At 42.3% G+C, this 27,561-nt stretch overlaps 1 protein-coding gene across 4 annotated transcripts in view; it reads right to left on the bottom strand.

The window, feature by feature from the left end:
- BAG5 (BAG cochaperone 5) overlaps positions 1–27,561 on the bottom strand; it is a 184,612-nt gene that overhangs the window by 9,645 nt on the left and 147,406 nt on the right. The window contains exon 2 of one of the 4 annotated variants that reach the window (XM_086937873.1): positions 4,558–5,735. The exons of 2 other annotated variants lie outside the window; for them this stretch is intronic. In XM_086937873.1, coding sequence (XP_086793999.1) covers positions 4,558–4,598 — 41 coding nt within the window. In that variant the 5' untranslated portion in view covers positions 4,599–5,735. Of the gene's footprint in view, positions 1–4,557; positions 5,736–27,561 lie in introns of those variants that run through there. One more of the 4 variants, XM_086937875.1, reaches the window with a different exon arrangement.

The following is a 27,561-nucleotide window of genomic DNA, read 5'->3' on the forward strand; positions in this document are numbered from 1 at the left end:
GGTGACAGTTTTTTGTGCTATAGAAGTATGCAATACATACATACATGCCTAATCGAATTGCTACTGCTAACAAATTCATCATGCAACAAGCTCGCCTAGGACATTTGTAAAAACAAGGGACCAATTTTAAATAAAAAGGAACCTATTTTGATCTTTTTACCCCAACATATTTGTCGCGTCCTATTCATCTATTCTCATTATTGCATTTACCGAGATAATATAGCCCAATTGGGCTATAGTCAATGTGCAAATAACAATCAAGTGCAATTGGATATGCAAACTCCGCAAATAAATTCATATCAACACGCTATACCAATCCAAGTGTATAAATAATGACAAAAAGTGTCAAAAGTTTACAATACCTAAATACATAAAAAAAGTTTAAAAACACTAAATTGGTTAGAAGAGCAGCAATTTACAGATATGTTATAAACAACAAGAATGCCTACAAACAGGTAAAAAAATCCTCATTTGAATTCATACCGTTTGGAACTTTGCAATCTAACAGTATTATGTGTCTCGTTTCCAGTTTATGTAGAAGTGCCTCACGGTCACCCCCTCTCCTGAGCGGAGGAACTGTATCAATTGCAAAATATTTTAGGCCCGCTGGATTCTGATTGTGTTTTTCCTCAAAATGTCTTGCGACTGGGTACGCGGTGTCACCGTTGGTAATGGCTCTAAGGTGCTGGAGTATCCTTTTGTGTACTGGTAAATTCGTGCTACCCACATAACGTAGGCTGCACGGACACTCCAGCACGTACACCGCGTACTCAGTTTTGCAAGTCAACTTGGATTGGATGCGAACCGGTTTCTCATTAAAGGGAATCAAGTACTCACTTTTATTAATTCCATTCTTGTACGCCTTGCAAACCGAGCACTTGAGAAACCCTTTGCTGCCAAATAGCCAATTTCCCGCTACTCTGACTTCAGGACTACTGGAAACCAAACTGTCATGCATAGACCTAGCTTTTCTAAAGGTGATACTAGGAGGGTTGCGCAGTTGCTGTCCTAGGACCTGGTCACTAGAAATAAGAGACAAATTTCTGCGTACAATTCTACGGCTAGCTAGATGTTGATTGCTATACGTTAAGATCAGTCTACTCTCCTACTGTGGTGTGGAAGACGCTTGCTCAAGCGACCTGTCAGGTCGCCCTCTTCCAACAGTATTGGCTCTGCACATGGTTTTGTCCAATACTTCAGACTGATACCCCCTCCTCAGGAATCTAGCCCTACACTCATCCTGAACGACATATCCTTCTAATACGCAGCATCTCACCATATGGGATGCTGCGTATTAGATGGGCTGGATGGTGGCTAGACGCATGGAGCACGGCATCGCCGGCTGTTGGTTTTCTAAAAAGTCTGGTTTCCAGTATATGTGTGTATATATATATATATATATATATATATATATATATACACATACATACATACATACATATACATACATGCATACATACATACGCGTTCGAGAGATCCTTGTGTACACATCACTACACAAAAGAAAAAACAGCATTCCTGGGATCCTTAATCACTGCTTCAATTTATTATGATGGCTGACTCGTTTCAACCTTGTGGTCTTTGCCAAAGCCTTAATCACCAGATTCCTTTACAAACAGTGCAAATCAGCTTCAGCACATAAACCTAGAAGAAACCCTTTTTGAAAATAAATACATAGTTTTTTGGGAAAAACTAAATTTGTAATTACAGACCTATGTAATAAATAAAATATCTCAAATAGACATTTTCCCAAGTTGTACAAAACATTATTTCAAAGTAGGCAATCAAGGTAAATATTACTGTTCTATATGGCAGATATCATTGCTGGTAATTTTCTTTGCAAACCCTCAAAGTCTTAAACGGTATTCTGAGTATTAAAAAGTTCATAATATACTGCTGAGATAGAGAAACAACTTTATCTCAGATGTATTGATGGCAATGTCAATATATAAACGTAAGAAAAGACTTAAAAGTATACTTAATTCTTTACAGTATTGTATCATGTGGGTGGCCAAGTGGCCCATTTTCCATCTATTATTCATTGCATCAACCTTGGAAAAATCTCATAGTTCAGTAGGCCAATACTGCACCAATATTAGGTTACCACAACTATTAATTTCACATTCGACTGACCCTGATAACTGTGTTAAACAAGTAAAGAAAATGTCTAGTGCAAAAAAGAAAACAAAATAACTAACCCTGCACCACTATAGATTACATTTTAAAACCGTGATCCATCAAAAATTAGCATTCAGAATGAAAAAAACAACAATAATCCCAATTTGTAAACATTCCCGTCAGCAGCAGCCGACTCAATGTCTATACGAAAATTCCAATGCTTAGTAATTAGGGCAGAACCAGAACCAAAAACAAGACATTGCTCAAGCCTATGTTTTACATAGGGAAACTCCATCATCGTCCCTTCCTGTAGAATAATTATGCTCATCACAAGATATGGGGAGGAGTCAAAGGCACAAAGGAAAGAGGAAAAAATAGAAGAAAACTATATGGAAAAGTGAATATGTAAACATATTTTGTAAGGGAAATGTTGCATGAGCAGTGTTGATACAAATTGAAGGATCTAATCGAGTTTAGAACAATGACTTTCAGTCCCAATTTATTCATTATCTTAGATGTATGTGCATCTCATCATCCTGATTCAGTCCCATAGGATGTGGCCTGTTCAGCAAAATGCTATAATTAAATTCCAATTTTCTTAGAATTCTTTCTCTATCTCCACCTTGCTTGGTCACTGTTGCCCTGTCAATGCCAAAACAAGAGATTCCATCAATTTCTTTTGAATGAAATTGCTGCCAGTGTCTTGCAAATGGGTAACTCTGATCTTGGTTTATGTCAGCATGCACATGTTCAAGAATCCTCTTCTTTACTGGGAAGATTGTGCTTCCTACCAAGTTTCTGATGTTTGCCTATCAGGTGCCTAACTGCTGGTGATTCACTGTTAAAGGTAGTAATCAGTCTTGCAACACTCGTGCCCTGTTGTTTAACTTTTGGTGCTAGAAGTCTTTCCCTGCTTCTTTTTGACACTTTCTCAACTCGTTGTTTTGAATACCCTAGTGGGATAACCTCTCTCCTTGATACAGCTACTAATGAGGTTTTGCTCCTTCATGCTATAATCGCGTTTGGCCCAAAGTAACTCCCCATAGGGGATGCTCCATTTTAACCAGATAGGATGTTGACTGTGAGCATGGAGAATGCTATTCCTTGCTGTATTATTATGGAAAAGGCTAGTTTGTACCATGCCTTCTATCCGGACCATAATGTCAAGGAACTCCGTCTCCTTACTATGGATCTTCCAGGTGAATTTTAAATTCAGATCGTTCATTCTCATCCACTCATAAAAGACTCAAATATGTTATTTGGTTAATCCCAAATAGCAAAGAGGTAATCGATGTACCGTGTCCAAAACACAATGTGTTGTGTCAAGTTTACATTGGTGTGTGTCCAGATGAGTTGGAATTCCCACCACCCCATGAAGATTCCGGCAAAACAAGGAGCAAAGCAACTCCCCATCACAGTACCAGTGAGTAATAGCATGATATAATGATCATACTGAGCAATTGGCTTATCCCTAAAAAAGTATTGGCATGCCGTGATCCGTACCTCATGAGCTATACATGTGTACAAAAAAACGACATCTATGTTCATCAATATGTAAGTTTCTTTCCAGGGAGTATCCTGTGTTTTAGTAAGAAAGTCTGTCCTATCCCTGCAGTAAGCCAGGAGATTGAGAACATATGGACATAAAAAAGTCCAAATAAATGGATATATTCTCCAACAGGCTACCATTAGCTGAAATTGTGGGTCTGCCTGGTGGATCAATCTTATGCTATGTACTTTAGCAGTAGATGACGACAGGGTGCCACAGGGAACCTGATCATAAGGAATGGATATTGATCCCGATTCAAAAGTTCCTTCTACTGCCAACCCTTCAGTAGTAGATGATATTGCATCATAATCTGCTTGTATGCCCCAAGCTAGATTTCTCATAGCAACCTGACCATAGTAGCAGATTTTTTGGCCTCCTGGTTGTACTTATTGATGTCCCTTAAGACTACATTGCCACTTTTGTCTGATGGCTTAACAAAGGATGTAGCCTCCCTCAATGTTTTTAGGGCCAATCTTTGGCCCGATGTGAAGTTCTGTGAAAGTGTGTTTTGAATCTCCTTCCAAAGTTTCAGGAGATAATGTGTCAGTACCTCATGGAAAGTGTCATGGGGTGTAACTGGGGTGAATTTTGATCTCAGACGGAAGTAATTTCTACTAGGCCTGTCTATTTCTAGACCCAACCAACACAGCAAATCCCTGTCAGTGTACCAATTGTCAAATTCTGCATCCAGAGTGCTCTCACCCAAGACCGTTTTTCTTGGCAATCTCTTCTCTTGTTGTGTATGGAATTTCAATAATTTCAATATCCTTACAAATATAAATAAGTACATTTGGGTTGCTGCATAATTAAAATTAGAGATGGGGCAAAAGGAGGGAGCGTTCATCTGACAGTTTATGAATTGACAAGTTAATGACTAAGATTTTTCTCACCCATTATTTGTTCCTCTTGTCCTGCTGTGTGTTTCTCCCATGCAGCACGTTGCTTTTTTATGCTGAAACCTCCCCTTCTGGTTTTCCTCCCATTTCCTTGTTGCCTCCTCTTCCTCTTACTGATTTTTTCCTGGGCAGCTGGTTTAACTGTAAAAAAGGTACTCCTCCAAAGTAGAGAAAGGTAAGGTTTTTTGATGCACAATGCTTTCATCCATGTCAGAGATGGCATCTGAGCTCAATCCGATGTAGCCGCTTCCTGTTTCAAGGCATTCATTTGTCTAAACTCTTTTCTTGCTACATCAAATTTCCTGCCAAAAGTGAGAACCCTTCCAGTGGAATAATCAATCTTGTGCCTAAGGAATGTGAGTTTTTTTTTGCTTTAATTTCATTCTCATATTTGGTTAAACTTGCTGGCAAAGCTTCCATGAATACCTTGATTTCATATTGCGCCGGATGCTTACAACTTCCTGAAGTTTCTTTAAATCTTCAGTAACTTGTTCTAGTTCCATTGCTGCATACTTAGACAAGAGTACCAACATCGTCTTACATGGGCTTGACAAAAACCGCAAGGTCTAAACGAGTCAGCTATCATAATAAATGAAAGTGGTGATTAAGGATCCCTGGAGTGCGGCTTTTCTTTTGTGTAGTTTTGTTTATACAAGGATCTCTCAAACATTTACACGCGGGCCTGCTACTGCCGCTGTGCACCAGCCTCGGATGGTGGATGTCATCGTGGAACAGCAGGGAGCTGTCAAACCATGCATATACACACACATACATGTGGCTGAGGTACATCGATGACCTCTTTGTGATGTGGCAGGGCACAGAAAGAGAGACTAAACAATTTAAGAATGAGCTTAATAAAAATGACCTCAACTTACAATTTACAGCTAAAATAAGCACAGCACATTTAGACTCCTAGATGTTAACAGTCGTGTTGGATTGGAAGAACTGGAAACCTCTGTATTTGGGAAACCTACCACAGGAAACACAATATTACATGCGGCAAGCTTCCATCCTGCTCCTTTAAAGAGGAGTATTCCATATGGAGAATTATATAGAGCCAAAAGGGCCTGTACCACACAGACGGCATATGACAAAACAGAAAAGGATATGTTAGTCCGATTCAAACAACGAGGGTATTCCAATGCAGTATTACATGCTGCAAGCAAAAGGACCTGTAAAATAGATAGAAAAAAAGCCCTATTTAACCTTTCAAAAACTAGCCTAAAGAAGAATTAGAACACACAAATTCATAGATTTATAACATATAATCAGGAACATCAGAAACTGCAACAAGCTATGCAGAAACATTAGCATCTATTAAGGGAAGACCCAGTCATTGGCCAACGCATACCGAAACGACCAATGATAACCTATAGGAAATCTAAATCTACGAGAGATTACCTAGTTAGGAGTAAATACAATACTAGCACTAGACCTAGAACCTGGTTAGCCAGACAGGAAGGCTTCAGAAAATGCACAACATGTGAAGCCTTTAAAAATGGCGAGAATCGTTCCAGGATAGTGACCCCTTTTAAAAAGAAAATCAAAGTGCAAGGCAATTTGACGTGTATATCTGAGTTTGTTGTATATATCCTCAATTGTCCCTGCCAGAAACTGTATGTGGGAAGCACCACTTTGCCTGTACATACGAGAATATTGCAACATATCAGATCAATTAACAACAAAGACCGTAGTTATCCTATTGCCTGACACTTTGAACACCATCATAGTGATCCTTCAGAACTAAGATATAGCTGTGTAAGATGTGGTGACACAGAGAAAGGTTTACGCAAACTTAACCATTTCGATGCTGATGGAGCCGCGCGGCGCGTTCTATTAGGCGGGCGGGGCCATGCCGGAACCGCTCCGTCACAAGCACAGCGCAACCGCAGCTGGTGACGGAGCGGTTCTGTCACCAGCATGCGGCCGCCGTGCGGCCGCCCCGCCCGTTTAGCGCTGCGGCGGAATAGCCGCCGCAGCGATGTGGTTAAATCATGGTTCATTTTGGAATTAGACAGCAAAGAACATGGATGAAGAACTTTACACCGGTCTCTGTTAGAGGATATTCGTGCAACCATCGCTCCTGTTCCACTCTTAGGGTCCCTAGATTTATTTTTTATATTATTTGTGCTTTTTATCCAGCATTATGTTGGAATTTGAAATCAAGAGATATGTTATATTTATTTGTCAATTGAAAATTTGCTACTAAGCTTAGAATTAACTGGTCCCGTATATGTAGGTATTTAAAACCAGGCTATGACACGGACTTTTAGCCTTTTTTTTTTTATTAATGAGACAAATATTCATTTTATATTGAATAGTTGTGCAACCTGTTCTTGTTTTCGATTACTCTTATTTAATTAAACTAATTTTTACAGCACTAAGCATTTTTGGGAGGTGAGAGGGGTAATCGCTTACAACAGTCATTAGGGACTTTGTTTTAGAAATTTCAATATTGTTATACGGAGCTGATTTGCACCAAGTGTGTATGTGAATATTTGGTCTACTTTATTAGATATAGAATGGATATTTATTACACTCTTGTTAATAACAAAATGTATCATACAGCAAGTCTTTATTTTGATAATCAATATAGAGGATTTTATTTCCCTATGTGATTAAATGAACAAGATTTCTGTACTATATCATTATAACTGTATACAAGACAAGGTTTTATTACACGTATTGGAAAATATTGCGATGTAATTTTCCCGTAACCTCAAGCGGTTTTCTATATTTATTTATTTATTATTTAATTGCACACAAGATGGCGCACCCTGTCATGAACAAGGTTGCCGGGAACAATCGAAAGTCACTCGAGCGCTAAATAACATTTTTGAAACTCACCAAGGAGTGCCGCCGTATCCCTATCCCTTTGTATGCTGGTGGATACAAACTCTACAGACACTATTATGTGTGTGTGTATATGTATATATATATATATATATATATATATATATATATATATATATATATATATATATTTTAAAAAAACATAGGTTTGACACATATTATAGTTAGCTGGAGATTTCACTCCTACAAAACCATTGAAATTCCCCTGTTCTAGTTAGTTCAGCTAACTATAACTCGCGCGCCCGCAATGCACCGCTGATGACATCACATACTACATCACTCTTGACATGGTCATTGACATCACTCATGACATCACTGATGAAAGAATCTGGAAAAAATATGTAAGGTGCATCACATTCTAAAGCCCTGCGCCAGAAAGAGACTTGAATGTATAAAAAACAAATGTGCACCTACATAGAAGAGTGCATGTATACTCTATACAGGTTTAAAGCAGTACATGGCCTAAGGCCTACTTTGCACCATGATTACTTGAGTACGGACTGGATAATTACAGTTCTGCAAGGAGAGTGTCTGTCTGAATTTAGAAGTGCTTCATTTTTATCTCAGTGCATACATAAGGGCATTCTGCTGAATACTTCACTACAATACTGAATAAGCAATCACAAAGAGTTTGCTGGAAGTGTAAGAATATAGACTGGATAATAAAAGCTATAAAAGACAAGTTTCACATGCATTGAAGACTGCATGCATAGTGTATAGGACTTTGAAGCAGTCCATGCCCTAAGGCCCACATTGCACCATGACTACTTTGGTACTGGCTGAAGTATTACAATTCTGCAAGGAGAGTGTCTGGCAAAATGTACAGCGGCTTCACTTTTAGAACAGTGTATACATAAACACATACTGCTGAATGGCTCACTGCAATACTAAAATAGCAGTACTAAAATGTTTGGAGGAAGTGTAAATATACAGACTGGGCAATTGAAAGTTTAAAAGCAAAGTCTACAGGTGCATAGAAAAGGGCATTTAATATTTAATAACCTTCCCCAAACGCCAGCACACCTTTCCGAGGGTAGGATTACGATCTACAAATGCTAGCATTTTCTAAATTAAGAACCATAAAAATAACAAATATTAAACCTTTTTCTTCTTCTTCCAATGATATTTTTTATACGTCTTCTATTTATATGCTTTTAATCATGAAAATGCAAAGAACACATTTTACTAAGTAACACTTTTTAAACTCTCCAATGTATGTAGATAATAATACCTTATACGTGTTACTATCAAAATCGAAACCTTTACAGCTTCAGTTTGAAACTTTTCCAAACACGTGCACACGAAAAACAGTTAAAACGTGAGCATGTGTTATCTGCAAAACGTGCCATCTACATAGGCGGACCCACACCTTCCTTCCATAGACTACTAAACAACAAAAAACTATATAAACCACACCTACTGTGCAATTAGTTTTGTTTTCCCGAGTTATTTCTGAATCGCCAATCTCGGTTGCAGGTTCCGTTCTCTAGCATCGGATTCTCTTTTTGCGTCAAACATAGTCCGAGTTTTAGGTTGTTTCAAGATGGCATAGGTATAGTACTTAGTTATAAATTGTGACTATTTGTCAATATTTAAACATTTATATGTAGAAAAAAATGTTATTGCATGTTTTTCCCTTTTTCTCTGTAACGTCAGCAGCTTGCTCTTAGAAACAGATTATAACAAATATTACTCCTTTTCTGGCTCCTTTTACCTTATATATAGTGACTTTTTATATTATAATATTGATACTGTACTTCGCTCAAGAAGTGTTGCTAACCCGTCAACGCAAACCCTAAACATTTACAATCAACGTGACAATGATACACTTGTTATTATGTTTTCCCTTAGAGATCACATACTATTAATATGTATATTATAACATTAACAGTCTTAGTGATTCAAGCGGAATTCACAATCCGTCGTCACAAACAGTAACTATAAGTAAGCAACGTTACCGGCTTGCTGCTTTCAGTCTATTTTTCCTTTGTGATCATATGCTGTGAGAATATATACATATTATTCTCAACGTCATGATCTCAGAGGAGTTATGACCCGTCACCACGAAGATCTAATTGTTTCACCGCCCGGAGAAAAGAAGAAGTTCAGTAAATAATTTACCGCTTGAAACTATTTCATTATGGATGTTCTGTTAAATACATAACTTTATTTTCCTTTTTTTTTTACTGTAACAATGGTATCAAATGTTATATTATAATTCGATTGTCCTATTGCTACAGAACAGGAATGGTAGATTTTTCAGCGCCATCTGTAATATAATTATCAAATATTTATAAAAACTTGATCAGATATTTTTATATATATTAAAATATAGCTATGCATACTTTGTTACTTTAAATATTTAATAAACCCTACATTTCTGAATGTTATTTTCTAATTTCTATTCTTATTTGCGATTCCTATTCACCTTCTCCCTAAAGAATGTATAGGACCTGTACTATATATTAAAAGAGTAACATTCTATATATTCTTTGGTGAGTATGTTTATTAGCGGAACAGTCTGCAACTTGTAAACACTATGACAGCACGTTTCTGAATTGTACAGAATACAAATTTTAAAAATAATAATGCATGCATTTCTATGTAATATGAAACAATTTAGATTTCACTGTTTTACTTGTTCTCTTGATCTGAGATAATGTAGTGCGGGAGTGTTTGTTGTAGCACTTCTATTCTACTGTATCTAAAAGTAACTGATGCCCTCTTACATCAACAAGAATGTGGGGCAACACTTTTACAAACTGTAGCACAAAAATGAACTATATAGCCACGCTTAACTGATATTTCATGAAATTCCATTTTTAATTGTCACCCCTTTCATATATCCTGCGACGGTTTCTCGACCTACCAAAACCCCCACCCCAAGCTGATAGCTGAAAGGTCCGAGCTGATGGCGGGGACATGCAAGAACATGCTTGGCTTACTGTCAAAATACGGTGCCATTGAACAAGAACAGGTCATTAAAGACATTGGCAAATTAAAGGAAGAACTTGATAAACTTGACACCAAAGATGAAATAAGCAAAGCAATTGAACAAATGGAGAAAAGGCTTGATAAGTATGAAGAGGAAATCAAGCAGAAAAAGAAAAGTAAATTCCTGAGGGAAAAGCAGGATTATGCCAGTGGGCGGATCTTAACGTTTGGCAAGAAGTTTGATGGAGCCATAAGACAATTCAAACAGCTTGGAGCAAGTGCGCAACAACGCAACGTCACCATATCAGAATCAGGCTCAGAAACCTATTCGGATATGGACGAACTGATGGATGCTAGCGACAGGAATCTACTTTCTTTCAAACCACTACAGGAATAGGATTTTTTTACAATCGGCAATGACACTGAGGTCAAGACCACCGGAGCAGTCACACGGAAGAGGCAGAGGCGCAAACGCAAGAGGAAAGTCACGAGGCGGGGAGGAAAGAAACACAAGGAGCAATGTCGCATGGGAAGGCCACACGACAGACCAAACAACAATGATGGGTGAGCCCAATCGGACTATTATAAACATTTCTTCGCATACCTGGACTTTGGCTGAGAGATCGGTATTGGAGTTGGGCTTGACTTTTTGCCCAATGGCCAATTTCGATTATACTCGGACTACAATCTATATATTTCTGTTTGTACGTAAACTAAAGCTAATGAAAATGTTTATGCTAAAGAAAAAACGGGCTTTAGAACAGAGGAGCAATGAACCAGATTGGAGCACACAGGTGTCAAATGTTTTGAGTATTCAGGATGTTGAGAGTCTGGCATGCGCTATGGAACTGTGTGGTGAGGATGTGAGTGGCTTGAGTGATTCTGAGATACTTGACAGGATGGGTTTGACTTTGGGAGGACGCAATGTGACTAATCACAGACCCAAATCTACCTTCAATCCCATCACACCACACAACCACTTAGAGACATTCCATGACATTGTTGTTCGGGATCTGCTATTTCTCTGGGAAAACAGCAAAAACAAACATGCACATAATCTCACGCCAGACCAAAGGAAAGCCCTTGGCACACTCAATGCTGACTCATGTTGTGTAATTAAGCCATCAGACAAAGGAGGCAACATTGTCCTATGGGATGTGAACCTGTACAGACAGGAGGCCAAGAAACAACATGAATTATCAGGCAACTATAGGAGATCTAACAAGGAGGAATATGGTTCTAGCATCACAATCTTTCATGACAAACTACAGGTTTGGAGAGAAAAGAATCTGCTTGCAGAGTCAGGATTCAGATTTTTATGTGTTAGACAACCAGTCTCCCCCTGTTTTTACATTCTGCCAAAGGTGCACAAGGACGAAACTAACCCTCCTGGTAGACCCATTGTTTCTGCCAACGACAGTCTTCGAGAATACATCCATCTTTTTAGATACTTTTCTCTTCCCCTATGCCCTCAACCTCTCGTCCTATTGCAGGGACAGTACAGATTTCATTACGAAGGTAGATGTTATCTGGTGGGAGGACAGTTTCTGGCTAGTCACTGTAGACGTGGTATCACTGTATACATGTATCGGACACGCTGATGGCTTAAAGGCATGTAGACACTTCCTAAGGGACATCTGTCTTTTTTCTTCAACAAACCGAAATGCTGATTGAAATGTTATAGTTTTGTTTGCTAAACAATTTTTTTGTTTGAGGATGTGTGGTTTAAACAAGAGGTGGGCACAGCGATGGGAAGTTGCTTTGCTCCAAGTTTTGCCTGCATGCTGATGGGTTGGTGGGAGGAACAAGTGCCATGGTCAGATGAAAATACTAATCTCACACGTCACATTGCCTTTTACACCAGGTATATAGATGACATTTTTCTGATCTGGGATGGTTCCAAATTAGAACTGAATAAATTCCTTGCCTCCCTTAACAAGAAGGATGTCAATCTCAAATTTACCAGCAAGACAGACCAGACAGAAATGGACTTCCTTGACATAAGAGTCAGAATTGTGGAAGGGGCCATACAAAACAGCTTATATAGGAAACCCACCTCAGGCAACAGCATTCTACATGCTAAGTCACCATCTCAATAGTCTTAAGGATAGCATCCCGTATGGGGAATTCCTGAGGGCAAAACGTAAGTGTAGCTCAGACAGCATATGAGGAAGAACAGACCATCATGACACAAAGATTCAAGGCCAGGGGCTATTCCGACCAGGTACTGTAGGTGGCAAAAGAAAAAGCTAAAGCCAGGAATAGAGAGACACTCTTGAACCAAAAGAAAGTGAGAACCACAGAGAACCAGAAATCAAACAATGTAAGGCTGATAACATCCTACAATGTAGAGGCAGGTAGAGTACGTGAGATCTTAAAGAGACACTGGCACATTGTCAAGAGTGATCCTATCATTGGCAAAACAATCAATAGACAACCCCAGATAACATACAGGAAGGCGCGTTCCTTGAAAGACATGCTAGTGAGGAGCTACTTTGAGGAACCGAAAAAAACAGACTTGGCTCAATAAACAAAAAGGCTTTTTCAAATGTGGCAAGTGCAAAGCCTGTGCCAATAGCAAAAATGTCAAGACATATCCCCTCCCCACGGGTAAAAATGAACAAATTGGGCAGTTTATGAATTGCAATACTGACTTTTGTGTGTACGTGATTGTATGCCCTTGTGCCAAGCTCTATGTTGGGAGCACCATCTTCCCAATAAAGTAACGCATATTGGAACACATACGGGATATTAAAAATGCTGACATGAATTATGCTACTGCACGCCACTGGTTACGCTTTCATGACAGTAATGTTAACCAATTGTCTTTCTTTGGCATTGACAGAATTCCTGCAAATCCGAGAGGGGTAACAGACTAAAGCAGCTACGAGTGCTTGAATACCAGTAAATCATCCGTCTGGATTCAAGAAACCCCTTTGGCATGAATGAGGATGAGGAATTACAAGTGCACATTGGCTGAAGACCTTATGTTAGGCCCTGGAACTACCTTACCTTTCCTCTGCACCTGTACCTTTTCTTGCTTCCATTTCCAGCTGTTGTGTTTGCTAAGTCCAACGCACACTATCTCATTGGAGAGGGCCCTCTCTGATGATAGCTGTGGAGTTAGGAGCTTCACAGTATAGCTTAGACCATATGACTTTGTGATAATCCACCTGGCCCTGCACGTGTGGTAGTTCACACTCTGCAAACAACCTATCACCATCTCACCTTTGGTAATATTTCCCCTTTCCCCTTGTGCACACAACTTGTATCCCACTTTTTAACTACACAATCACACCCACAACTATACTTCTTGGCGTAGGTCTGAAGAGGCTGTCCACAGATAGTATAGGGTTCACTTCTTGCACTAATCACAGTGCTAAAAGACTCATTTTAGCACTATTTGTTTTATCAAAGCCATATCGGAGGATTGGCTTCATTCCCCCTCAATCCCCTCAACCCAGCTCCACCGCCCTGTATATAGCAATCTCTAAAGATAACTCTTGGCAAGACGGATGAACATTCACATAGAAAGCTGTTTGCAGCACTAGCGCCTTAGTTAGGGAGAATAGCCCTACTTTTAGACCAATTGGCCACTGGGCCAGGACGAACATCTTGTCTTTCTTCCACTTCATTACCCTGGATTGTGGAGTTATATACAGGTTATATTTCTGTCCCTGCCAAGAGGGGATATGAGGCCACTTGGCCTAAATTTATGTTGTTTAGACTCTAATTATGTGCAAATGTATGGATGAATACAACCAAGTGCTTTTGATTTAATAACACTGGCCACTTGGCCAGACTGTTAAGTTAATTTATTTAACCAATTTAATTCAATTTATTGAGTATTATCTACATACTTCCAATGTAATTTGATTAATGAAATGTGACTTATTTATTAATTTAAGCAAAGAATCAAGTTAACAATTGCACTATAGAGTCTTTCTTCTACTCACTTGTAGTTCCTACTGAATTTGTAGTTTGCTTTTGGGATGTGGTCCTTATGTTTATTTTCACTACTCTTCTGGTGCACTTTAAAATGGTGATTGTTATGTTTACTTGGTTGGCTAACGAAGAAGACCGCCAGGTCGAAACGCGTCGCCAATAAACGTTTCTTACACGGACCCTGGAGTGCGAGTCTTTTGTGTTTTCCCTGGAGTTATCAGGGGGGGGGGGGGGGGGGGGGGGGGAGGGAAGAGATAGAGAATGAGATCGAGAGATAGAGCCACATACTGCTGAAAGCACGAAGTGTAGGTATTGTATTTGTAACCATACCAGAAGTTAAACTGCGTTTTTTTAGTGACTTTGTTTTTAAACATACATTAAGATATTATAACCAAAGTGAACAATGGAATCCCTTTACCTTTGTTTTGTTTCAGTGTATTTCTCTGGGGTTTATTTCCCCCCCTCGATCATTGCATCCCACCCAGGACGTGCCTAGGACCCCATCACCCCTCCCCTGCCCCCCGTGCAGTCTTCTGACATGAGCAGGTTCGGAAACGGAACCACAAATTCAACAGGAGGCCACCATGTTCGGTTAAGCTTGCCATCGGCATGCAGTATGTGGCTGTGGAGCTTGCCTTTGACTCGCAGTACCCAGAGGGCCCTTGCTGGAAACTGTAAATCCAATGTCAAATTTAGATTTTCTTGGCTCCTGTTTGACTCATCTGAACGAAACTTTAAATTCAGAACCTAAAATGTAAGTACTTTTTTTTTTAGTTCCTCCAAACCACAGCATAGTTATTAAGAAAGTAAAAATTGCCTTTTCACTGTAAACTTGGATTTGAGCATAACTACAGAGGCATTTCTATAAGTACTATATTTAATAGTAAATTAAATATTAACTTCACTATATATACAATTTTCCCATATAAATAGTAATTCGTACCAGCAATGTAATGACCCCCAGATGTGCTTACTGCAACGACTCATGATGTCTGGCCAGCACGGTTATGTAGCATAACCACGGATTGTTTTCATATGGACTGGATCACATACTGATTGTGTCTGGAAAAAGCTGCAATCAGCTCAGGCTTGCGGTTTGCTTCATCAATGACTGGCTGTGCTGACTCCTCCTTTGGATCTCGAGACCCTGTATGGCACCTTTTGATCCTTTCTTTCTTACACCTTCAATAGGCACGATCACTTTGACACAAGAAACCCTTGAAAAGATGAGAGGCTTAAAGTTCACCACGCTGGGATAGCATGGCTTTACACCTTCTGTTGAGATATGTGCACATTTCTACACCCAATTGAGGGAGCGAGAGTGCCGTCTTAATAATACATCTAATATTTTCAGAAATATTACTCATACAGACTAGGTCTCTAAGGGTCAGTCTCAAGTCATTTCCTGCTTACTACTGCTATGAATTTGATTAGCTATTAATTCCTAACAAGATCCATGCGAGAATCGGTCTATTTTGTTTCCAGAAAAAGAATCAAGATATTCTTAATAATCTATCCTCTTAGCCACAACCATCAAATGAATCTGTAAATTCACAGCCCTGTTTGCCGTCCAAAAGTTTGATTTTGGTAAATTGAGTTCTGGCAATGTCTGAACTGGAAGTCTCTGAATTGCTTTCTTAATTAAAATCATGTTCCCCTCACTAATGTTTGTCTTGTTAAGTTTTCAAAATCTATGTCCACTGCTGTTAGACAGATGAGTGGTACAAAAGGGGGTGGTGATGGACGGAGCATCTGAACCAATCAAACACTCACACTCAGTCAACAGATCTGGGTTTAATCCATCACCGTTCTTTAGCCCACTCTGCCACCCCAGTTCAGACATGGCCATATGCAAATCAGTCTGACCCTGAGCTTCATGGGAACAGTCCAGCCCGAACTGCCAAGCCATGCCTTCCCTGGACCGGAAATACGCTTCCGAGGACCGGTTTCTGGCATTTCAGCCGTCTTTAGCCCGGCTTGCTTGAATCCAGTGGCAAAGTGAGCAAGGGACTCACGTCTGAGCATACCCTGGCCAATTTATGGCGAACAAAGTGGTACAAAAGGGTGTGGTGATGGATGGAGCATCTGAACCAATCAAACACTCGCACCCAGTCAACAGATCTGGGGTTAATCCATCACTGTTCTTTGGTGATGGATTAAACCCAGATCAGTTGACTGGGGGTGAGTGTTTGATTTGGTCAAACACTCCGTCCATCATCCCCTTTTGTATCGGTTAGACAGATGAGAACCACAATTCTAACCTCTTTTTCTCTTGGCACAATGTCGACAGGAATGAAAGAGTGCTGTCAAACTCCTTTTGAAGAAAAAAAACAAATATGTCTCCTCTGTGGGAACAAACTATGGGCCTATTTCTTACTCACTTTCAGTTGCCAAGACACAAAAGAGCTCTGTACCCCGTTGACTATCGGTCATCTTTAAAACATTAATCTGATAGACTAACCACGAATGGGCATAAGCAGCGTCGCAGCACAAGGATTAGCAGGTACAGAGTCTGGTTTGCATCCTAACAGAACACATGTACTTTTTAGGTTTCGCTGGGGGGCGGAGCCGTTAGGCTCCTCCTCCAGAGAAATCTATTGTGTACAGTAAGCACTATGGAACACGCCCCCCCGTCCCATTGGCTAGCTCCATAAATGGAGCCTAGCCATTGAACGAGGGGCCTGTCCATCAATGCCGGACCAGACACGGGGGCGTTCCCGAGATTCTTTGGCGACGTCACGCGACGCCGGGAACGCCCCCGAGTCTGGTCCGGCCGGGCCGTGCTTGCTGCTGTCCTGCCTTGTGTCCCTCCTCCCGCCGTCCCCACGTTTCCCTCCTCCCTCCCGACGTCCGTGTCCTTTCCCGCCCCCCTCGTCCTCTCCCGCCCCCCTCGTCCTCTCCCGCCCGCCCCCCTCGTCAGGTTTCTTCAGCCGGCCGGCCGGCCAATCCTAGCGCGGCCGGCCGGAAGTGCCCGCCCCCCCGCCGCCCAGGGGAAGAAGGAAGACGGCGGCCCACAAGAAGTATGGCGGCCCACGCGGGGCTCCCGTGGCCTGCCTGGAGGGAGCCCCGGAAGAAGCGGAGGACGTTGCCGGGCAGGTGTTGCCGAGTAGGACAGCTGCAGCCCCGCGCCTCCGCCCACGGTGAGTGCTGTGTTGCTCGGGTGTTGCGTGGCTCCGCACGCAGGGTGCACACGGCTGCGGCAGCGGCACGGATCCCCTGAACGGTGTCCCCCGGCCTCATTCACGAGGGTGGCGGTCTCCCGCTTCTGCCCAGCCCCCATCCACTCTCTTGTTTGCCCGGAGCGGAAGAAGCAGCCCGTGGTGCTGACCGGTCAGACCCCCGCCGGATTTCAGGTCCTCTCTCCTCAGCAGGTCGGCGGCGGCGCCGGCGGGAGATGTCTGCTCGGGGTTCGGTAGAGGTAGGGGCACGTTCGTCACCTATTTTTGTTTTCTACGGGCACTGGAGGCAGGATAAATACGCGAATGTCCTTGGCGAAATGCGGTTATATATTAAATGCTGTGAAACACTGCTGGGCCGGGAGACTCGAGTCCCCGGAAGTTGGTATGCAGACAGACTTTCCTTAGCAAAACTTTCATTCTCAACTCTATCAAAACTGCACCGACGGTTTCATATGAAAATGCTGGTCATGGTTGTGATCCGGTTTGTACTTTGAAACGGCTTGGGCCAGATATATGTTTGTTTTGGCATGGCTCAAAAATGTCCAGTTTTACGGTACAAACCCTGGCTAAAATGAGAAAGAATCCGTGCGTTTTTGCACGCGGTGGCTCGGTCTCCTTTGTTTTGCATGGAGGAAGCTGCTGATTTTGCCAATGACCCGAGGCGCCCGGGCCCTCGGCTTTGTCTAGTCCGCATTCCTGTCATGGTGCTGCTGCCCGGTTCAAAGGTCCCCTCTCCCAACACATTCACCAGTGCGTGCACACCTCACCGAGGCACCGTGCACGGTGGCAAGAGCACTAATACATAGCTCATCTCACTGCTAGTACATTTGTGCTCCAAGGTATAGTTCACTGCACGCACATCTATGCATTGATGTCTTTCTAGCTTATTTATGTGTGTGCAATAAGGCGCACATTGTGTATAAATGAGAGTTTACCTTCACCCCTCAATGAAGACGTTACTTGGATTTATTCCACGTTTTTCCTGGTGGATTAAAAGGAGTTAGGTGTTACTACTAGTGGCAGGAAGGGATGTATTTCATGCAGATGGTTGAAAACTGTTACGTTATGGGGGCATGAGTTTCAAAGGAGAGGTTGTGGTCTTTGAAATGAGATGCAGGAAATTTGCTTAAGTACAATAATAGCTATTAAGGCATGTGATGGAGAGCAGGCTGTGCTCGGATACAGGCGGCGTAAGGAGGAGGAAATGTATAGGGAAGGTCCTTCGAATGGGAAAGAAAGAAGCCACATTTGGAAATTTTAAGTCCAGGTCAGTTTTAGGTCGAGCCTGGGCAGTGCATGCACTGCTCTGTGAGCCATGCTGTATTGGAGTATGGACTTTTAAGCCCCGCCCACTCTCCCCCATATTTGTCATTGGCTCGAGTCATTTTCCTTCGTAAATGTTGGCTTCTGATACATTAATAGGCTTGTTAGTACCGCCTTAGTACAACCTTGTTATCATTTGTAACCTCCCACGAGGACTGGCCCTTTTACTTCTGCTGTTACACAGTATCATATTTAGTCTGTAAGCACTATTTTCTTTAAAAGGTTTCTCCTTCTGCAGGCACGACCTGTTATCCTGCAACATTCAGTGTGCCATGTGCGCTTTCACTTTCCAAGCGGCCCAGGACAATCTTGGCTGTTTATTTGAAATCAAGTAGGTCTCGCATTTACAAGAATTTGAGCTATTGGCATTGTAAATGCATTTATTTATGTGTTATCCAAACCAATAAATAAGTCATTGTCATTTACAGTGCCATTAGCTTAAACTCTTGCAAATGCAAGACCTATTGCATTGCAAATGCTTGTTGAGCGAGCAAGCAGGTGGAAGTGTATTGCCGGCATTCATGTGGCTGGAGGGTGGAGCCTCAGACACTGAAGGATAGAGCCAGGGCCACCTTTAGAAATTCCATAGAAGACTCTCTTAGCAGTGCCTGCTGAATAGTTATTTTGAGCGTTGCCATTTGATGAATGGTATGGGTGAGGTGAAGGACTTTAGTTTCTGTTTAAGGTGAGAAAGTTTCTAGGCCAGGCCTTCACTTTTGTCTGCCCCTAATTAAAGCTTGATGGCAGCCAGGTGCTAAGAGCTCACGCTTCATTCAGTCTGTATTGTATTTAGTCCAGCTTGAAGCCAGCCCCTCTGCTGCCTGCTGTGAGAAGCATCACTTTACACAAAGGCTGTGTCTAGAGGGGAGGTTGCTTGAGAAGGATTCTTGAGAGACCAAACCAAACTGGTTTTGCAGCATGAGACTTTGGATGCACTCAATGTTGTGTTTGTAGCTCTGTGGCCTGACTTGTCTTTTAAATCGGATGCTGTTACAAGTTTTTGAGGAATAACCTGCTGACTGCTCCAAAAGCCACATGTTCCAGTAATTACCGGCCAGTTTGCGCTCTAGTAAAATCCGGGCGGGGGCATCTGAAAGGGGTCCGTGGGTGTGAAGAGGGGGGGTCCAGAATAAATGTGCCGGGGCAGCGCTAGGAGTGGCCCCAAACTGGACCTTACTACAGACCTTGCTGCCCCGAGGTCTCCATTCGATGCTTGAACGCGGCACTTGCGTTTGCTTTGAAGAGTGGGGCGCATGACCCCCTCGGACCCATGTCCGCCTCTGCGCCTCGGGTTGTTTCAGAGCATTTCCCAGAGCGTTGTGTTGGCGCGTTCAATGCTTGTTGAAGCAGTCACTTTATAAGTTACTTAAATTTGTCCTCGCCTAAAATCGTGTTCATTTTTTTTTCTGTGTATTTATTTTGCATTGGGTTTTTTTCTCAATGAAAATTGCCTTTTTGAACGTTTTTTCAATCTGCATTCATTTCTATCTCCACCCGCTGCTACGTTCTGAATGTTTCATTTTGAGGTTATAGCGTCAAATGATCCAAAGTTAAAACGAGGCAAACAACGCGCATCACCCCGGGGTTTGTAAATTGCAGACCATGCTATTACGTTTTTCATAATGGGTTAGTTTAAGCTAGCCAGAACTACAACCCCCAGAATGCACTAGTGTGTCTCGTAAAATTAGTTGTACAGCGCTCTGGAATGACTTCAATCCGCTCGTTTCACGCAGCTCGTTTATGGCGCGAGGTGGACATTGGGGTATTCAGGATGGATTTTAGCTCTGATTCTTGCAGACCCTGCACTGGTGAAGCGTCACTTCCGGTGTAGGGAGCAGGCCCGGGCCGGACCCGGACTGACCCACCCCTTCATTGAAGGAGGCCTGTCCGGGGTGAATGAAGTGAGTCCTCGCTCACCACAGACTGACTGCGGGGAGGTGGTTTGTGGACACCTGTCATGTACATAAACATTAAAAGATTCCTTGCCCGTGGCGTGCACGAGACCAGCATCCACCCGATGGATTTGTATTGATAAATAATTAATAAATGACTGTCTCGCTCTTTAAATAGTAAAAGCCTGCACAGTGTGTGCCTGCTGCTGGGGTTGCGACAGTCACGGCGACAGTCACGGTGAGAATTTAAAACGCCTGCTTTGAAAAAGCTTGTTTAACACTTGTGCGGTCTGTGCTGAGCGGGTTTGGTCAGAGGGGGCCCCGTGTCCGGTCAGAGGGGGCCCCGTGTCCGGTCAGAGGGGGCCCCGTGTCCGGTCAGAGGGGGCCCGTGTCCGGTCAGAGGGGCCCTGTGTCCTCAAGGGGTAGATTTTGTTTGGAAATGGATGGAGCTGGTTCATGCAAACACAGCACAAACACACGAGTGTCTCCATTTGACATGTTGAATCTATCCTTAGCCCTGCTCTGGGACTGAGCAGAAAGGCAGCCTTCGAGTGTCACCACAGATCCCTGGGGCAGAGCTGCAAGGGGGGTGTTTGGGGTGGGGACCCCTCCATATAAATGTGTTCTGGTGTGGTGTTAAGTCCAGGGGGACTCCCTGCACAGAGGCAGGCCTCTTTACAGCCACCTCCCCTCCTCCTCATCACACAAACCAGGCCAGACATGCCCAAAGGACTGAGGACCCGTATGTGGTGAAGAGAAACTAGCAAGTGTGTGTGTGTGTCTCTGAAACTGAGATCTGTTTTGAATTTGGGAAGTGCTTCTCTTAGAGACAGCAGCATAGTGTGGGCTGTGAGCTGTGTGGGCTGTGAGAGCTGTGAGGGCTGTGAGGGCTGTGTGGGCTGTGTGGGCTGTGAGGGCTGTGTGGGCTGTGAGAGCTGTGAGAGCTGTGTGGGCGGTGTGAGCGCTGTGTGGGCTGTGTGAGCTGAGCGAGCTGTGTGGGCTGAGAGAGCTGTTGGCAATGTAAATAACAATGCCATTTATTTATAAGTAAAAAAAAAAAATGTCATGAGCAATGTCAATAGCTCTAACTTTTCCAAAGGCGAAACCATTGCATTGTAAATGCTTGTTCTTCCTCCTTACTGTTCGAAATAATTACCTGTGAGGTACCTGGCTCTCTCCTGTACAATTTAACATATACTTCAGGCCTCTTGAAAACACAAGATTTGGTGGGCCGCAGTAGTTGCTTATGCTGACGATACGGAGCTTGTCTTGAGGTTAGATAAGCCAATTTCAGTGATGCAAAAAACTAGGACTGGTTTTCTCTTTGTGTTTAATAAATGACAACTTTTTAAGACCCAATAATTCAAAAACGAAATTGTTGTGGTTGGGCCACAATTCACTTTTGGCATCGACTTTGTGACCTTTGTAGTGGATTCCTCTACCCAAACCAGCCTAAAGTGTAAGGTTTAGGGTATTGATCCTAAGGTTAGGATGTGGACTCTGGTCACAGGTCAATTCAGTGTTTTCTAATTGAGGATTCTTACAAAAAAATCTCTATTGTTCACGTTCATATCCAATTCCTTCTGGTCAAGTTTTCTATTTAATCCAGACTTGATTAGGCTATGGCCTTCTATCTAGGACTTCCAGTCTTGTCCTTTCACAAACTGAAAGAGGTTCAAAATATAGCAGGCAGACTGATATATCATTTACAGAAATACAATTGTGTCTGAGGCCTGTTCACCCCTTCACTGGCTGCCGCCTACTAATCACAGTCTAAAGCTTTGTGTTCATGTCTCTGTCACAAAGCTGTCCAGAATAGGAACAAATTGTTCTTCTAAAAGTGCTTCCTAGGTATGCTTCTCTGAATTCCCTCAATTCTAGTTCCTCATTGTTGCGTATTATTCTACGAGGCAGGGCTTCGCTTTCCATTGCAGCCTGTTCTTTATGGAATTCTCTCCCACTTCAGGCCTGTCAGTTGAAGAACCGCGTGCAATTCCAGAAGTTACTGAACACGTATCTTTTCTGTTGAGTCTTTTGTATTACCTAACAATTCTTTAGCACCATCATGCATTTGAGCAACTGCCCGGCGCTTTGTGCGTTTCCATTAATTTATGAATAAATACTCTTAGGCTAGGCAATATGGAAAGGGTGAGAGACAAAAATGACATAACGTCGACTTGGTTTATCTGGCCGTAGTGTGCATAGTCAATCACACTGTTGAAGCCACCAGGAAAGTCAGCCATTCAATCCACGATCTCTAATAAATACTGATGCCAAGATATTGATTAAAAGTAATTGAGTCTCAAATCCTATCGCATGTGCAGATTGGTTCCACCAGAAAAGGCAGAGTTTATATCTAGGTGCTAATCTTTCCACGTTTTGCCCTCTCGTGAGATTCACCTTAAACAAAATGGCAGGGTTTTTTTTATATACAGAATGTGGTCGACCTATTGAAGCTGAACTTTTGTTTTTTGCTCCAGAGGTTTGGAATTGTGGTGTGATTGTATTGGCTGGATATAGCTGTGTTATGCCATGCCCAAGCCACATGTGAGAACAAATGGCCAACTGTCACTAAAGATACACAATTCTACTCGAACCTATGAAGGATGCCTCAAGTAGCAATTTTTGTGTAGGATTGTGCATGAAACTTTGGTGTGCGTTTAGGGACATTATGCCGGATGTAGCCGGAAATGAGGAATACTAATATAATTAGGGTAGGGTAACTTACAGAGACACACCTGGCCAATAAAGACCGGGTTCATTCCAAACACTTGGGGTATCAGACAGTTGTATGCACAACTCAGAAAGCTTCCATAAGGGGCACAGATATATTAGTGGATAAGAAATTTGAACACAGAATTATTAAGACCTTGGCGAACCAGCGAGGAAGGTGGGCACTTGTGCACCTAGAGATAAGGGGAAGGAAACACACTTTTTGTGCTGTTTTTGGCCCCAATATTGACTTCCCAATTTTTGATTTTTTAAATATTGAGTTTTTGGATTGGCAGGATGAAAGTTTGATAATGGGGGATTTCAGTTGTGTAATGGATTATTCTATTGACTCGACAACTAGAGCGGCTACTTCTAGAATGGGGAAAGTGAGGTCTGCAATATTAGAAATGGGGCAGCTGCAGGGTATAAGGGATGCTTGGCGCCAACTTCACCCACCTGTCCCAGGCTATACATATTACTCTGCCGCACATAGCCAATATTCTAGAATTGATATGGCATGGGTCTCGGAGAACATATTGGAATCTGCAGCCATCGAAGTGTGTCCTAGGATCACCTCCGACCATAATCCTATACTATTGTCGTTTAAGGTCGAAGCGACCGAAAGACAGATCTTTTTAATTCCCACGCTATTTGCTTAAATATAGTAGATATGTGGTCACTATCAATAAACAACTAGAGGATTTCCTTATGGTAGAACGTGGGGCCGGCTTTTCCTTTAGTTGTTTGGGATAATATGAAAGGGTTCGAAAGAGGGGTCATGCAGCAAAACATCTGGCAGCAGAATAAAGAGCTAGAAACTTCAGTCAGAGTAGCTACTCAAGCTTTGCTCGCTATTGAAATCCAACATGCTGATGTGGTTCAGCGAAGGGCTACTGACCAACAGCAATTGTATATTTCTCTGGTTGATGCAAGGGCAGCTATGAGTAGGTCATTAAGGAAGAAGACAGCCGTAAAATACAATAAACACAGGGTTTTACAGTATGAATATGGGGATCAAATCAGGAAGGTGCTTGCCCATCAAGTAACAGACAATAGGGTTAAAACCTGAAAATAAGCTAGAAAGAGAGGGAGAATTGGCTTTAATGGAGGAGGAAATTTCGCATGACGAAATAAAGGAGGCAATGTCTTCTCTCCCCTCTGGAAAGGCTGCAGGGGAGTATTCTATACCTGCCGAGTTTTATAAAACCTTCAGGAGCCTTATAGTTATACCTATGAGGGCGCTCATATTGGCTTTAGTTGGAGGATCCCAGAAACTTGAAACGTGACAAATACATGTTTTTTTTTGTTTTGTTTTTAAAAGAAACTTCCAGAGGAATGTTGCTCTTATCAACCAATTTCTCTAAATAATTCAGATGCAAAAAATGTTTGCTAAAATTTTGGCTACACGTCTTGTTTCAATAACGCCCGGGTTAGTATCCAGCCAGCACCATGGCTTTATCCAGGGAAGGGATACTACTGCGAATGTTAATACTGCAGTGGGGGCTTTTGACCTTGCTAAAAAGACAACAACAAATTTAGGCATGGTTCTTTTAGATGCAGAGAAGGCTTTTGACAGTGTGGACCGGGACTATTTATGGGTCACACTCGCAGCTGTTGGGTTTAAAGGGCAGTTTATTAAATGGGTACAGTCTCTGTATCATGAACCTCAGGCAAAACTGCTTTATGCAAGCTACAATCACTATCCTTCCCTATATTAAGAAGCACCTGACAGGGATGCCCTCTCTCATCCCAGCGGTTTGCTCTATATATTGAGCCATTTATTCGGGCGCTACACTCATCTTAGCATAGCGCCACAGATGCGGAGCAAGCCAGCTTAAGGTAACCGCTTACGCGGTTTATATTGTTTGTACTACTGACCCAGCAACAGCAATGAGTTTTATTGAAGAGGAGGCAAGCAAATTTGGTCTTTTGTCAGGCTATAAGCTATACGTTCAAAAGACACAAGTGATTTTCAACTTTCAGCGTGACAGAGCCATTGCGGGAATGTGATAAGTAGCCAAATACCTGGAGGTTGGTATATCAACGCAGATCAAGCGTATACCTATGTTGAATTATGAGCCCTTGTTAGAAGCCACAGCTAAGCGACTTAACCACATCGCTGCTGTGGTTATTTTTCCCCTGTGCTGGAAATTGCTATTCTGCTGCATTCATGACGAGCTCAGCTCGTCATCAGCACAGCTCAACTGTGCCTCATGACGAGCTCAGCTCGTCATGAGCATGGAAGGGGTTAAGTACAAGCTCCCAATTGGAATCGCAGGAAGGTGCAACACTATAAAAATGAAGATACTTCCTAAGTTTTTATACTTATTCCGCTCAGATCCTCACCTTGTTTCTAATGCTTTTTTGGGAAACTAGAAGGTATATTAAGAAAAGGGGGTGGTGATGTACAGAGTGTCTGAATTAAGCAGACCACTCTTACCCAGTCCAAAGATCAGGGCTTGATCCATCACCGTTTTTAGCTCACTGCACCATCCCAGCTCAGAACCTGGCTACATGCAAATTAGTCTGTCCCTGGCCCAGTGCATCATGGGAACAGGGCAGACCAGACTACCAAGCCAATTCTTCACTGGAAAGGAGACAAGCTTCCGGGGACCGGTTTCTGGCATTTCAGCAGTTGTCGGCCCAGCTTGCTTGAATCCTGATGGTGCAGTGAGCAAGGGACTCATGTCTGAGTATACCCTGCCACACCTATAGTGGCCAAAAGCGATTCAGAAAAGGGGGTGGTGATGAACAGAGTGTCTGAATTAAGCAGATCACTCTTACCCAGTCCAAAGATCAAGGCTTGATCCATCACTGTTTTTTAGCTCACTGCACCATCCCAGCTCAGAACCTGGCTACATGCAAATTAGTCTGTCCCTGGCTATGGCTGCTAAATGTACTCTGTCATTGCTTCACGACAAACTACCATTGTGGGGTAATCCCATGCTGCCTGCTGTATTTAAATACACTGTTGGAAGACACTGGGATTCAGCACTTGGGTGATCTGTATGATAGCAAGGGCTTTAGCGCATTCGAGAACTTACAGCTTCTTTACAATCTTCCTGGCCAAACGTTTTTTAAGTTTCTTCAAATTAGGGACTACTTTGTGAAACATCTAGCCTTAACGGCAGTGTCTAGGTCAGACATATGAGATTGCTTACACGCGGAAAAATGAAAATCAATAATCAGTATTATGCATCACTGCCTCAGCAATTTTAGGCAAAATGGGTGTGAAAAAGTTGTTGTGCGATGGACTTAGATTTTGGGGGTAAATGGTACAACCACAACTATCACTCAGGCATTAGGAACTATAGAAGAGTCAATTCACTCTGTTAATTTAAGACTACAGCAACTTCGTACAATATGTATGCTTTACTACACCCCAGAGAAGACTGCCAGCTGGGCTCATTACAGCCAAAGAGGAGATCGAAGAAAATACCCCAATGGGGAATATATGCTGCAGGTTTAGTACACATGTTTTCTACCTGCCCAAAGTTAGAACCCTTCTGGCAGAAGATGCCTCCGGTGAGGAGGAAACAACTAGGGGTAGATTCTCCCCCTACACAGTAATAGAAATTGTGCTGGGCTACAAAGAAGAGACCCAAGGGTTGAAGAGGCTTAATGAAATGTTACGAGTGGCTGCCTGACATACCATCGCCAGGGCTTGGATCTCTACTAAACCTCCCACCATATGCGAATGGTGGGTCATTGTAAAGGAAACTTACAAGATGGAGAAAGCTTTAGCTAGGGCAAGAGGAACTTGTTCTTTGCTAAAATAGGAGGCTGAATGGGGCAACTGGCACTTGATACATAAGTCCAACAGATTTGATGGAGTAAATGTAATATATCATTTGAAGAGAAACATCCTTGTAATATGGATACAGATTTAAGTTTATTATAAAATTACTTATGGTATCATCAGTACTGTACTGTCTTAGGAATGATTTGTGCCAGGATGCATTCTTAATGTGGTTGTTATATTGTATCGATGATACTCTAAAGATAATTTGTAATATTGTTCCCTTGCAGACAAAAATAAAAAATAAAAATTAGGGCAGGGTATCAGCCGCATTTTTTTTAAAGATACAGAGCAGGATGGGGCGCTAGAGGGCGCGCACACGGAATGGCTGCCTAGCTGTGTAGCTACCGTTCCTTGGAAC

The sequence above is a fragment of the Lissotriton vulgaris genome, chromosome 9 (assembly GCF_964263255.1).
Source record: "Lissotriton vulgaris chromosome 9, aLisVul1.2, whole genome shotgun sequence".
NCBI lineage: Eukaryota > Metazoa > Chordata > Amphibia > Caudata > Salamandridae > Lissotriton > Lissotriton vulgaris.